The sequence below is a fragment of the Lycium barbarum genome, chromosome 3 (assembly GCF_019175385.1).
Source record: "Lycium barbarum isolate Lr01 chromosome 3, ASM1917538v2, whole genome shotgun sequence".
NCBI classification, from domain to species: Eukaryota; Viridiplantae; Streptophyta; class Magnoliopsida; order Solanales; family Solanaceae; genus Lycium; species Lycium barbarum.
The window spans coordinates 140,385,911-140,398,020 of record NC_083339.1 but is presented as its reverse complement, the minus strand read 5'-3'; the positions used below and the strand labels follow the sequence as shown (position 1 = coordinate 140,398,020).

General features: G+C 37.4%; 1 protein-coding gene and 1 pseudogene across 1 annotated transcript; one reads left to right on the top strand and one right to left on the bottom strand.

The window, feature by feature from the left end:
* Positions 1 to 1,974: 1,974 nt before the first annotated feature.
* On the bottom strand, positions 1,975 to 3,473 carry LOC132633030 (probable CCR4-associated factor 1 homolog 7). Its single transcript, XM_060349225.1, has 3 exons — positions 3,304 to 3,473; positions 3,091 to 3,216; positions 1,975 to 3,005 (listed from the first exon to the last, which is right to left on the bottom strand). The coding sequence occupies exon 3, from the start codon at positions 2,921 to 2,923 to the stop codon at positions 2,108 to 2,110; it is 816 nt and encodes a 271-aa protein (XP_060205208.1). The 5' UTR covers positions 2,924 to 3,005; positions 3,091 to 3,216; positions 3,304 to 3,473; the 3' UTR covers positions 1,975 to 2,107.
* Positions 3,474 to 7,805: 4,332 nt separating this feature from the next.
* LOC132633031 (factor of DNA methylation 1-like) lies at positions 7,806 to 10,725 on the top strand (annotated as a pseudogene).
* The last annotated feature ends 1,385 nt before the right edge of the window (positions 10,726 to 12,110 follow it).

Below are 12,110 nucleotides of genomic sequence, written 5' to 3'. Positions count from 1 at the left end.
CATGGCAGCAAGTATCAGGTCTTATCTTTGATTCACAAGACTTGAATAACAAGCTTGCGCAAAAGTAGGTTAAAACTACATGGCAGCAAGTATGCGATCTTTTGATTCACAAGATAAGACCTGTAAGTGACATGCTATAATAATAATTTATAAACTTAGTGACAAGCTATAATAATAAACTAAGGATTTTTTTGCCACTATGCTTTTTCATACACACAAAGCAGCAACATAGAGGCCATTGTTGATTTCTTGAACTCATTACACAATCTGTAATGTAGCTACGCACTTGTTGCTGTATATCAATGAAGTACTTCTACCAATAAAAAAACAAGTTAATGATCTCCTTTCCACATCCTCGCTGTCTATTACCCTTGCTCTAATTCAACGTTTTTTTCAAACTCACACTACAAATTCAAGAGTCCAACAGCCAAATACACTCGAAGCCTTGTAACCCACAGAGTACAGAAGAATATCATCTGAATCAACTGGTCTTTCAACAGAAAGAATCAGCAGCTCAACGAACTTCCTTAATCTGAAGTAACTGTGAATTAGCATTATTTGTCACCATTGCGGACAACTAAATATGTCAAACTGAGTCTTCTTACGTAATAGTTCAAACAAAAACTACAAGGACAAACTCAGAGAACCCAGGTACCTCTTCCTCCCTCCTCGGAACAAACAGCCACTCCACAAGCAATACAAGGAAAAAGGAAAACCAATTATGCATACATAGCTGTAAATCAGAAAACAAAGATCCTCGTTCTTCCGGAGTGATGCAATATGCTAAGTTGCTAACCAATGTTATCCCCTATATGATTTACGCAGGACAAGTGAATTGCAATAGTCTAATGCTACATGTGGTAAAACAATAAGATGGAATCATGAACAAGAGTGATAGTTCTAAACTGCAACTAGGGAAGAGATTATCCAGAGACTCTCTCCTAATCTCTCTTTTCTTTCTCTGCTAAAATTGGGGGAAGTCTTTTGGAAAGTACACGGCTACAGGTAATCCCTACACGTAGTAACCATACAGGAGCCTCTTATTGGTTGTAAATGATGTCGTAATTTATGTTCAGTTATTCACCATAAGATTTATGCTCAGTTAGAAGGAAAACCTTGATTGAGGATAATCATTTCATTCCACAAGTGAGGATGACAGTCATGGACAACACCATTTCCTGGGGTCGAAAGATCTTCCTTCAGCCTTGAAAGTATGCTGCTGCTTTAGCGCGACTGAAACCATTTCTCAAAATCAAAAGGAATCCTCCTCAAGCCCAATTTTGGGCTATTTTGTCCTGTCTTATGGGCATGTTCACAAAGGAAAAGGCTCTCCATGGGCAGCGTCTGCTTCGGCTCAAAGCGACGAGCCGTCTGTCCCACACATCTATCCAGAAGCAAGTGTAGTTCACCGGTTCCACCGAATGCTCCCATCTCGCGGCAAAGATCGTGTGAGTGTGCAGTTATGCTTCGGATGCTTCACCATAGAATAGATCGATCCAGTTCCCGTTCTTTTCCTCTGTGATGGGTAAATCTCCATAAAAAAGGGACAACTTTCGTGTAGTTTGTGATTGGATGTAACTTGCGCCACCAATCCAGGGGCTAAGGGACCCAATTCTTAAGACTCAAGATGCAACTTACGGCAGTCTTTGATCTAGCCGAGCTGGTACAGAATACCCGGCTTTAGAGCTTTTTCCCAACTCCAATCAACACGTCACAACAGCACAAAAGTATTTCTCGATGCACAACATTCTATCCTTGCATATGCTTCTCCCATAGCTCAATCGAAAAGCAGGGGGAAAAATCAGAACAAACCTGGAAGCTACCAGCTAACACCCATATATGAAAGCTTCAGCAATCATACCTTTCTTATCCTGGAGCAAAACAATTAGCACTAACATCGAAAAGATAACACTGACAAATGGAAATATACACGAATTGATGTTTAATAGCAGCAGAAAGGAAGGAAGAAAAGAGTTGTATCAAACGAAAATAAGGTGGACATTATAAATAACCACAAACTTTTTTAACAAAAGTATACATTGAATGTGTGGCATCATACATCACACACAAGTAATAAACATCTATCATTCTTTAATTTTATTTTTTTTCATTGCCCATCTTCAACACCTAAACCATACAACACACCGGCATACTTGTCCAGTGAACCGCTAAAGAAATGTTCTTTCAACTTCCTAAACGTACAAGCGGTAAGCAAGCTATCTGAACCCGCCTGATGACAAATACCAACTCTCTCAACCTCCAACAGCTCTGCAAGCTTGTTCAATCCACCATGAAGACTGTTGCAAAACTTCATCAAATGCTTGATATCGAAAAGGACAGGAAAATACACATTGATCAACGTAAAAAACCCTTCTTGCGTATCAGGCAAATCCTGACAAGTCAACAACTTTACCAGGTATCCGAAATCATAACCACTATGAAACGTAACCCAACACACACTATCATTCAACACAATCCCCGACGACATCAAAAGCTCACCAAAACGCTTAGCATCAATTCCCTTTTCATTATTCATCTTAAAATCAATACCGCTTTCGCGCAACAACTCAATGGAATCATTCGCGAAAACATCCTCGTTAGGGTTGAATTCACGAAAATTAAACTGCCAAATACAATATTTATCAGTCCCACATATAGGCAAATTACCATTTTCATCCGAAAAAGTCAACCCTAACTGAATCAATTTTAACATATCCACATTATCCTTTAAGGTTTGGTAATGATAATCATTTCTATTCTTAAAATTCCCGACAGGTCGGATAACAACACCTGGAAACTCAGTATCCATTGCAATGTAAGGAAATTCATCAACAATTTCACGCATTAACGCAAATTCTTCTTCCAGATTGTCATTCCAAACCTCTCTAATGTGAATCGATTCAGTTTTCGGCAAAATCGACATTTTTAAATGAAATGACTAAATTACCCTCAACAATTCCGACGAATGGCGGGAATAAATACGGATCTCTTTGAATCCCTTAGATCTGCAAAAACAAGGTGAAATTAACAAAAATAGGCCAAATAGAAACAAATTCACATATAATAACCAATAGATCCTTGGAAACTTACCTTTCTATAAATAAAGATTGAAACTCTCAACCATAAATCGACATTTTTCAATGAAATGACCAAATTACCCTCAACAATTCCGACGAATCGCCGGAATAAATACGGATCTCTTTGAATCCCTTAGATCTGCAAAAACAAGGTGAAAATTAATAAAATTAGCCCAAATAAACAACAAATTCACATATAATAACCAATAGATCGTTGGAAACTTACCTTTCTATAAATAAAGATTGAAACTTTCAACCATAAATCGATGATTGAAACATATATAAATAAATGGAGAGAGCGATTTGAAAGATTAGGGTTTGAGAATGTTATGTACCGGACATGGAAGTGGATCGATTTAGGGATTTAGAAGTGGATTTGGGGATTTTAGAGAGTTGTAGTCGTTGTGGGGTAGAATAAATAGAGTCACGTGCAGGTCACGTGGTCTGAATTGGAGGGCCAAGATCATTTCATTAAAAGGATCATCCGACGGCTGAGAGTTAAAGGGCCAGCTGTTTACAGTTGGGCCACGATTTGGATTGAGGGCAATCTATATATATATATATATATCAGCCCAACTGATTGAGGAGGAGTTAGTTAGAAATCTGGTATGAACATATCTTCTCTTCTTTCTCATTTCTCTTCAATTCACTCTCTATAATCTCTCTCCCTCCTTAATCAATTCTTCTTCTCCATTTCAGGTTCACCATTGTTGTGCAAGCTTGTGATTGAAGTTCGTTTATTAATCGAATCATTTACAGTTGGTCTGGTAGCTTATTAATAAAATTCTCCAATTTAACTCAAATCCTATAATTCTATCCTAAGTACATTGCAATTGGTATCAGAGCCACGTCTTGGAACCGCAAATTACAGAAACACGAGCAAAAACTACAGAAGAAAATGTCAAAAAAATCGAAGCTCAACTTCAAACACTCATGGCGGACTCCACACGAAAATTCAATTCTAACGGGTCCAAACTGGATGATTTGGGAAAGAAGCTGGACTTGCTCAGGGAGAAACTGCACCAAGGAGCTACAAACACAGCTGAAATACTTGGTAGTGGACCAGGTGAACCTCATCCAACAAGGGCGGTTGGAACTGACCCGGCTGGATCTTCACATGTGGAAGAATCTAGAAGAAGAAATGGTGCAGGGCAGTTAGATAATCCCATCGACCTCAGCATAACAGTTACCACTCCAGGGTGGAGTTTCCTTACTTTGATGGAGCAACAGGGTCAGATCCTTGTTCTTGGCTGAGTTAATGTGAAAGATACTTTAGTTACAATAACATCACAGATAGAGAACAAAAGTTAGAGGAATCAGTCCTACATTTAAGTGGGAAGGCTGAGGCTTAGTATTTTGCCTATCAGTTAAGCAAAGGAAGACTAAGTTGGAGGGAATTCTCTGAAGAAATTTGTAAAAGGTTTCAGGATGCTGAAACTAGCAAGTCAATGAATATTTAGAAAAGTTTGAAGAGCTTAAAACATTGGTACTGATAAGGAATCCAGCTATAATAATACTAATATTTACTACTATTAAATAACCAACGTGTTAGGATCAAGAACCCGGGTAATGCGGAATTTAGCCAAATAACGTTATAATGACAATAACAAAGACAATAGTAAGTTGATAACAACGGCAAGCAAAGAAAATAAATGAGGCACAAATTTAACGTGGTTCGGTCAGTGTGACCTATGTTCACAAGCGGAGAGGAGCAATTTCACTATATCAACAAGAGTACAATAGAGAGCACAAAATTAGAGTAAATACTCTAATTACCCCAATAAGTATCCCAAGAGAATAACCTCACAAGATCATTCCAAAGAAGGGTTCACACAAGTGTTTCCCAACACACAACTCTCTTACAATAATACTCTAAAAGAAGAGAAGAAGACAAAGAGAAAGAGAAGCTCTTCAAATTGTTTTTGGTGTGTCTTCAACTATGGGAAACTCTTCTATTTATCGCAAGAAGTACTTGGTCTCCAAGTTTGATGTCATGTGTAACAAATGTATCCACCACACATATTAAAACTTGGTGCCCAAGTTCAATCTTCCACTTGATTCTTGCTAATAGGCTTATGCTATATCAAAATGAAGGCCATATTACACAACATATACGCATAATTTTAACGCGCCAATGAAAAATTTGATATGCACGCCAATGAAGAATTTGCTATTATACACGTGGCATCCATCCGCCAGTAGAGGACAAAACTTTAGTGGAGGCAGTTTCTTGGTGAAGCAGAAAAAGGACGGACACTCTTCTTTGGCTACTCATCAGTTTTAGGTTTTTGTTGTTTCTATTCCATCAAAGCATATTATTTCCATACACATTTCTGTTTTCAACTTTGTCGCTCCCTTTCGTAGAATGCAGAAGAAAAAACCCCCCTTCTTTCTCCACTTCCTTGTTACAATGTCCTTTTCTTTTTTTTTAACTGAAACATGTTATTTTTGTTGGATACACCTTTTTTTCTGCCTTGTTTTTGCTTAGTTTTGTGGGTGTGGTGGTGTTTGGGGTTTGCAGTATTAGCGATTTGGTTTTATGATTTTGCATTTAATGAATAGAGGTATATGACCCTACGATGACCCTCTGTATATATGAGTTATTCTGACATAACACAAGACGATCTGGTATATTTTGTACAGGGTCATTTAATAAATTCCATCCTGTTATTTTGCTTCCATTTCATTTTTTGTGTGTGTTTGGAACACTGGGGTTTCTTGGATTGTCCTTTAGAATGTGACCAACCTTTTAGCTATAACTTTTTTGTTAACACACGGTACTCAAATGTTAGTAGGCGTTTGGCCATAGAAACCAAATGTTTTTTTTTTTTTTTACTTTATTTGGAATTTTTGAGCATCGGAGTAGAAGATGGAGCTGTGTTTGGTTATACTTTTTGCAAAATAATATTTGGTAATTTGTGTAAGCGTTTGTCCATGAAATCCAAATATATTTCACTTTATTTGGAATTTAGAAGTTGGAGTTGAAAATGGAGTTATGTTTGGTTATAGTTTTTGCAAAGAATATTGGTTGTTTGAATGCACTGAAATTGAAAAAAGTGAAAACATGTTTTTAGGTGTTTTTTCAAATTCCAAATACAACTTCATGGCCAAACGAATAAAGTGAAAAAAAAATCCGGAAAAAGTGAAAATTCTCATGGCCAAACGGGTATGTATCGGAAGTGAAAAAAGTGAAAATAGGATTTTAGGTGTTTTCCAATTTCCAAATACAACTTCAAGTTATTTTTGGAATTTTCATGGCCAAATGCTGAGTTTCAGATATTTTCCTACTGGAAGTGAAAAAAGTGAAAACAGGGCTTTAGGTGTTTTCCAAATTTCAAATACAACTTCAAGTTGTAATTGGAATTTTCATGGCCAAATGCTAATTTTCAGATATTTTTCCGGAAAAAAAGTGAATAATTCTCATGGCCAAACGGGTCCTTAGTAATCTATTGCATGGTAGAGACTTGAAACTTGTATTTATGAACTGATTCTTCAGGATAAGATTGTACAGAGGCCAATGGGCTCTAAGTCAATATTCAGTAATCTTCTCCTTACCACAGTTTTAAGTATTTAAATTCAAGTGCACAAAGAATTTATCCCCCTCTCAGAGGGGCTTATGGTTGTGTTTAGTTCATGCTGTTCATTAAGGTTATGCATCAGTTTGTCTAGTAACCATGAACCCCACCCTTGATATCTTAACAAGATTTTACACTTCTGATAGAATTCTTCTTTTATTTTATTTTGAGATATATTTTCCAAACAGATCTTTAATCTACTTGTTTTACTTCCTTGTCGTCTTCTGGTTCTAGTTTAGAGTTGTGTAAATTCTATTATGCCTCATCAAAGTGCAAATTGGACGGTTTTCACTAACAGCTTGGGTAGCTTTGAGTTTCAGCTTCTTAACCTGTGTAGAGAGAGCTACATTGATCACTAGATAAAAAATTTGATTCATCCATTGATCACTAGATAAAAAATTTGATTCATCCTTTAATATAATTCTGACTACTGTTAGGATTTTTTAATTAGAGTAATCGGAAATAGTGGACTTTAATCGTTCCGAGATTGAACAAATTACAAATCAGAAATTGGTTTTAACTTTCCTCTGAATATTCTTTTATTAACTTGAGGAAACGATAGGTTTTGCCTGAAACATCATAATATATTCCTCTAATATTGTTCTTCAGTCTACATTAATTATCAAGTGGTAGGTCTGGTGATGACGCGAAATTATACTGTGTCAGTCAAAACACCCTTTTATATTCAACAAGTAGTATCTATTTTCCATAATTTAATGGTGTATTTCAGTGGTATTGCTTCAGAAGCTAGTGATATCTCTCTTTCAGTTGACTGGTAATACTTTAAATTTTGTACTTTGTTGCAGTCAATGTTTAGCACAGCAGTTAGCACAGCAGTTTCTGTATATTAACTGATTTCTACTGGTGCCGTAGGCTACTTATAACATCTTCAGCCATGATTCAAGTCCTCTAAGCTGCTTCTTTTAAAGTTTCTATATGTTAACTGATTATTCAGCTATGGTTCAAGTCCTGCCATAGTTTCTGCGTATTTACTGATTTTTACATGCGCTGTAGGCTATTTGTAACATCTTCAGCTATGACTCAATTCCTCTAAGTTGCTTGTTTAAGATTTACCTTGATTTGCGTGATATTTGTTTGTGTTATATTATATGTACATTCCTTAGAATTAACTCTTGTTTTATTGTTAATCCAGATGAGCAGCAGCTCAGGCGAAGAATCAGATTTGAGTGATTCTGAGATTTTTGAGTTCAAAGAGAAGCCTTATGAAGCATTAAGAACCAGAAAACTGAGAGTGATGGGTCCAAACGGGTCCCTTCTGTGCAGGGAAGAAAAAACAAGACTACAAGTATAAAGACCTTCTTCAACATGCTAAAGGGGTTAGCAAGGGTTTTTCTAACCGAAGGGCTAAACAGAAAGCAAACCATTTAGCACTTGTAAAGTATCTGGAAACAGACCTTGTAAATGAGGCTGAGCCAATACCTAAACGTGCTGTGACACCAGAGCGTTCAGAACCTGAAAGAGATGAACTGTTTTTTTGGCCTTGGACTGGGGTTGTCATTAATATATCAAAGGAAACAGCAAATGGAAGATCTCTAGATGACAAGGAGTATTGGTTGAAAAAGTTCTCTAACCAATGAACTTGACATGAAAAATGAAAATCTGGATGAGCTGCAGACAATTTCAATTCCAATACGCTGTCTCTTCGTCAGATGCTCGAGGAGAAAGACATGCTACACCGTTCTTTTTTTGAAGGTCTTCAGTTGCAAACCTTTTCTTTTTAATTGTTTTATCTGGTCTGCAGATGATATATGAAATTTATGTTTCTTATCTGATGGCCCTGCCACGTGTCTGATAGGTGAGAATGTATAGATGTGACATTGTAAAGTGCCAGTTCTATTTCATCTACTCTAAAATTAGCTTGTTTCATTTGTTACTTGGACGAAAGGGATTTGCTAGAGTTTGTCTCTTGAAAATGGTTTTAGTCAGTATGTAACTAACTTTAAGCATCTTACATTTGCTTTGAAAGTGATTCTAGATCCTTGTTTTGACAAAGATCACTAGGTAAAGAGAGGCTCCTTTTTTTTTTTTTTTGAAAAGTGTATTGGGGAAAGGGAGGGTGTTTCCTAAGAGAGGCTCCTTTTTTGGATATTCATCGGGTAATACAAAGTGCCACTAGTTTCTAGAGTTTAACTAAAGTGTACATGGTGCAGAATCAAGGAAGATGCAACGCCTTGCACGTGAGCATGTACAGAAGGTCCTGCTGGAGCAAGAAATGTTGAGTCTAGAATTGGAGAGCAAGAAGAAGCAGCTTGATTCTTGGAGCAGAGAACTGAATAAACGCGAAGCCTTAACTGTGCGAGAAAAGCAAAAGCTTGATGAGGAGAAGAAACAGGTATCAGATTCCAGCATGAGTCAAAATTATATATAAATATTTCTCTTTATCATGATAGAACGACAATGATTTACATTTGCTCGTGCCTATATTATGTGGGTGGAATGTAACTTGCAAGCTTCCAGTCCTCTAAAGCCAACTCTTTCGAACTCTATTGTGTTGAATTTTATTTTGTTGATTCAGAATGATGTGAGAAATTCAGCACTTCAAATATCCTCTGTGGAACGAAGAAAAGCTGATGAGAATGTCTTGAGACTGGTTGAAGAACAAAAGGTGTGTCATTCATAATCATGTCCCCCCCTCTCATGTGTTTGCGTGTATTTATTTATTTAGGCTATTTCTGCATATGGTTCTGGCAAAACCTGCAAGTTGGGGTTTCTGCTATTGTTGTTAGCACAAAGTAAACAGAGCTTTACTCATGTTGTTGTTATATATCCAGAGGGAGAAGGAGGAAGCGTTGAAAAAGATTCTTGAGCTAGAGTGGGACATCGATGCCAAGCAAAAGCTGGAAATGGAAATAGCAGAACTTAAAGGAAAACTAGAGGTTATGAAGCACCTTGGAGGCAATGACGATGCAGCTGTACAGAATAAGATTAAAGAGATGAATGAGAAGCTGAAAGATAAAATGGAGGAGATGGATGGTATGGAGTCCCTAAACCAGACTCTCCTTGCGAAGGAGTGCCAAAGTAATGATGAGTTGCTAGATGCACGGAGCACATTGAAAAAGGTATGATATTGGGTATCAATTGCAGTAAGATTTTCAATTACTTTATGCAGTCAAAAGTCAAAACCTTATGACATGTTGAATCCATACAAGCATTTGATGGTGATGCAGTTTCTTGTTGTAACATTGTATTACTTATCATGCTGAGTTATTTGCAATAATCCTCTCTTTAGGGATTGCTTGAGATATTGAGCAGTGGGCGAGCCCATATTGGGATAAAAAGAATGGGGGAAATTGATTCAAAGGCCTTTCATAATGCATTGAAGCTGAGATTTCCAAGTCAGGAAGCTGAGATCAAGAATATACTATCCATACTGCTTTACAACAATTAAACAAGCAAAAGAAAGAGGGGGAGAACCCTTGTCATGTCGTGTTGATAGCTTGGGGTGTGACCATTAGTCTGCAAATGCAGAGAGTAATAGATGAGAATGATGAAGAAATACGAAAGCTAAAGGAGGAATTGGGGGATGAAATTTGCGATGCGGTGACTGCAGCTCTGAATGAGATAGAGGAATACAATCCAAGTGGTAGGTACGCAGTTCCTGAGCTATGGAATTTCACGGAAGGAGGGAAGGCCACACTGAAGGAAGTAATCAGTTTAATTTTCAAGCAATTGAAGACGCAAAAACGCAAGAGGGCATGATAGCCAGGTGCTATCTCATCTCCTTTCTCTGGTTGTCAGATGGGATTCCTGCTTACATCTAAACTTGCTCTTACTTTAGGGATGTACCAGAGTAGTTACTTTTTGATGGTGGATGTATACATGCACTTTTGGGATTCAGATATGTGTAAGTTTGCAAGGCGGTTGACATGTCTTGCTGCAAACTAGTTCAGGTAGCCCCTATATGTTTTTTAAGATGCTTGTAAAATCACGACTCAGTGGAGACTATCCTTTTGTGGGACTCGACTCTTTGCAGTTGAAAATATGATTATCGACTCTGATATGCGACTGTGAATGGTAATTTAAAATGTTCAATTGTCTTTTGATTTTATTTGAAACTGTTCTGCAATCAGATTTTCTGTCCTTCGAGAGGAGAACACATAGTCCAATACCAAGTATGTAGAAATATGACAGCTTTATATCCAGTGTACAGCATGGCGTGTTTAGATGAAATTCTGTGCAGGTTTCACGAGGGAATATTCAAAGTATGCAATTGTGTCTGGCCTACTTCGAAGGGTGAAAGATCACTCATCTACTAAAGCCCGCGTCATTCCCCTGCCTTTCCCCCAAATGATCAATGCCAACGTAGAAAAATAATAAGTTATGTTATTGGGAGAAAATGTCTTATAACCAAGAGTGTTCACCTCAATGCAATCAGTTAAGAAAATCCCAAGGAAGTCTGCAAAGGACAATCCTCTCAATTATTTGACTTGTGTACGTGAGATGAGAACATTTGCATGTCGATCCAAGTAAAAAATTCACTCCTTTTCGGGATATGGGTTAGCTACACGCAGAAGGTGAATCTAAGATTTTTAAAATATGAGTGTACTCCAGAGAGGAGGAAAAAAAGGTATTAAATGGGAATTTGATCCTTATTCCTCTTAGTAAATAACTAAGCGTTTAACCAAGTATACCATGAAGCTTTTTTATAGCTCATCAAGTAATATTAAATCAATTCCAGAAAATATGTACATAAAATATCTAATTTTGCAGAAAAATCATGGGTTCACGTGTCCAAAATTTGTACATAAATTCGCCCCTAACTACACGGCCCGTATAGCCAAGGATGGTGCTGTTTATTTGCAAGACATCACTGGTCTTAAGGGCCTAGTGGAGCAGAACAAGAAGATAAATATACAGCTCGAAGCCTAGAAATATAGTCTTAACTAATTCGGCCATTATTCAATCCAGACCACATCCAAGGTATAAAGCCCAGTTAAAGAACACAACACATCCGTAAGAGGAAAGCCTATCAGAGTATTTTCTTTAATAGAACCGGACAACATTCGACTATGCTCATGCTTTTCACTGAGAAGTCTCTGTTAGGCCAATTGCAATAATTCCAGCCAATAAAATTATTAATAAATTGAACTTTGAGCCCATGTGTCATTAACATAGTCATAACCAAACAAGCCAACAGGATCCTTGCCCCTCAAACCATTAGGAAGTCTGTCGTTCAGCACACACGCAAACAGAAGCTTCAGTCCCTGCAGTGGGGGAAGAGGGCTTATTTCCAAGAAGTTCCTATCATATGAAGTATTACACCAATATTTTCTGCATCTGCGAAGCCAAAATCTGAGCACTACATTTGCCTAGAAATGGACTGTTATTTGTATGTTAGCAAACAGAAACCTGCCATACGTTTTTACCATTCTGTTTTAAAGCATATGCTATTCATAACAAAGGTTTAACAGAACCGTGCACCCCAAACGAGTTAACT

Coding starts and splice junctions, on each gene's coding strand:
- LOC132633030 (XM_060349225.1), bottom strand. CDS start 2,923: ATGTCGATTTTGCCGAAAACTGAATCGATTCACATTAGAGAGGTTTGG.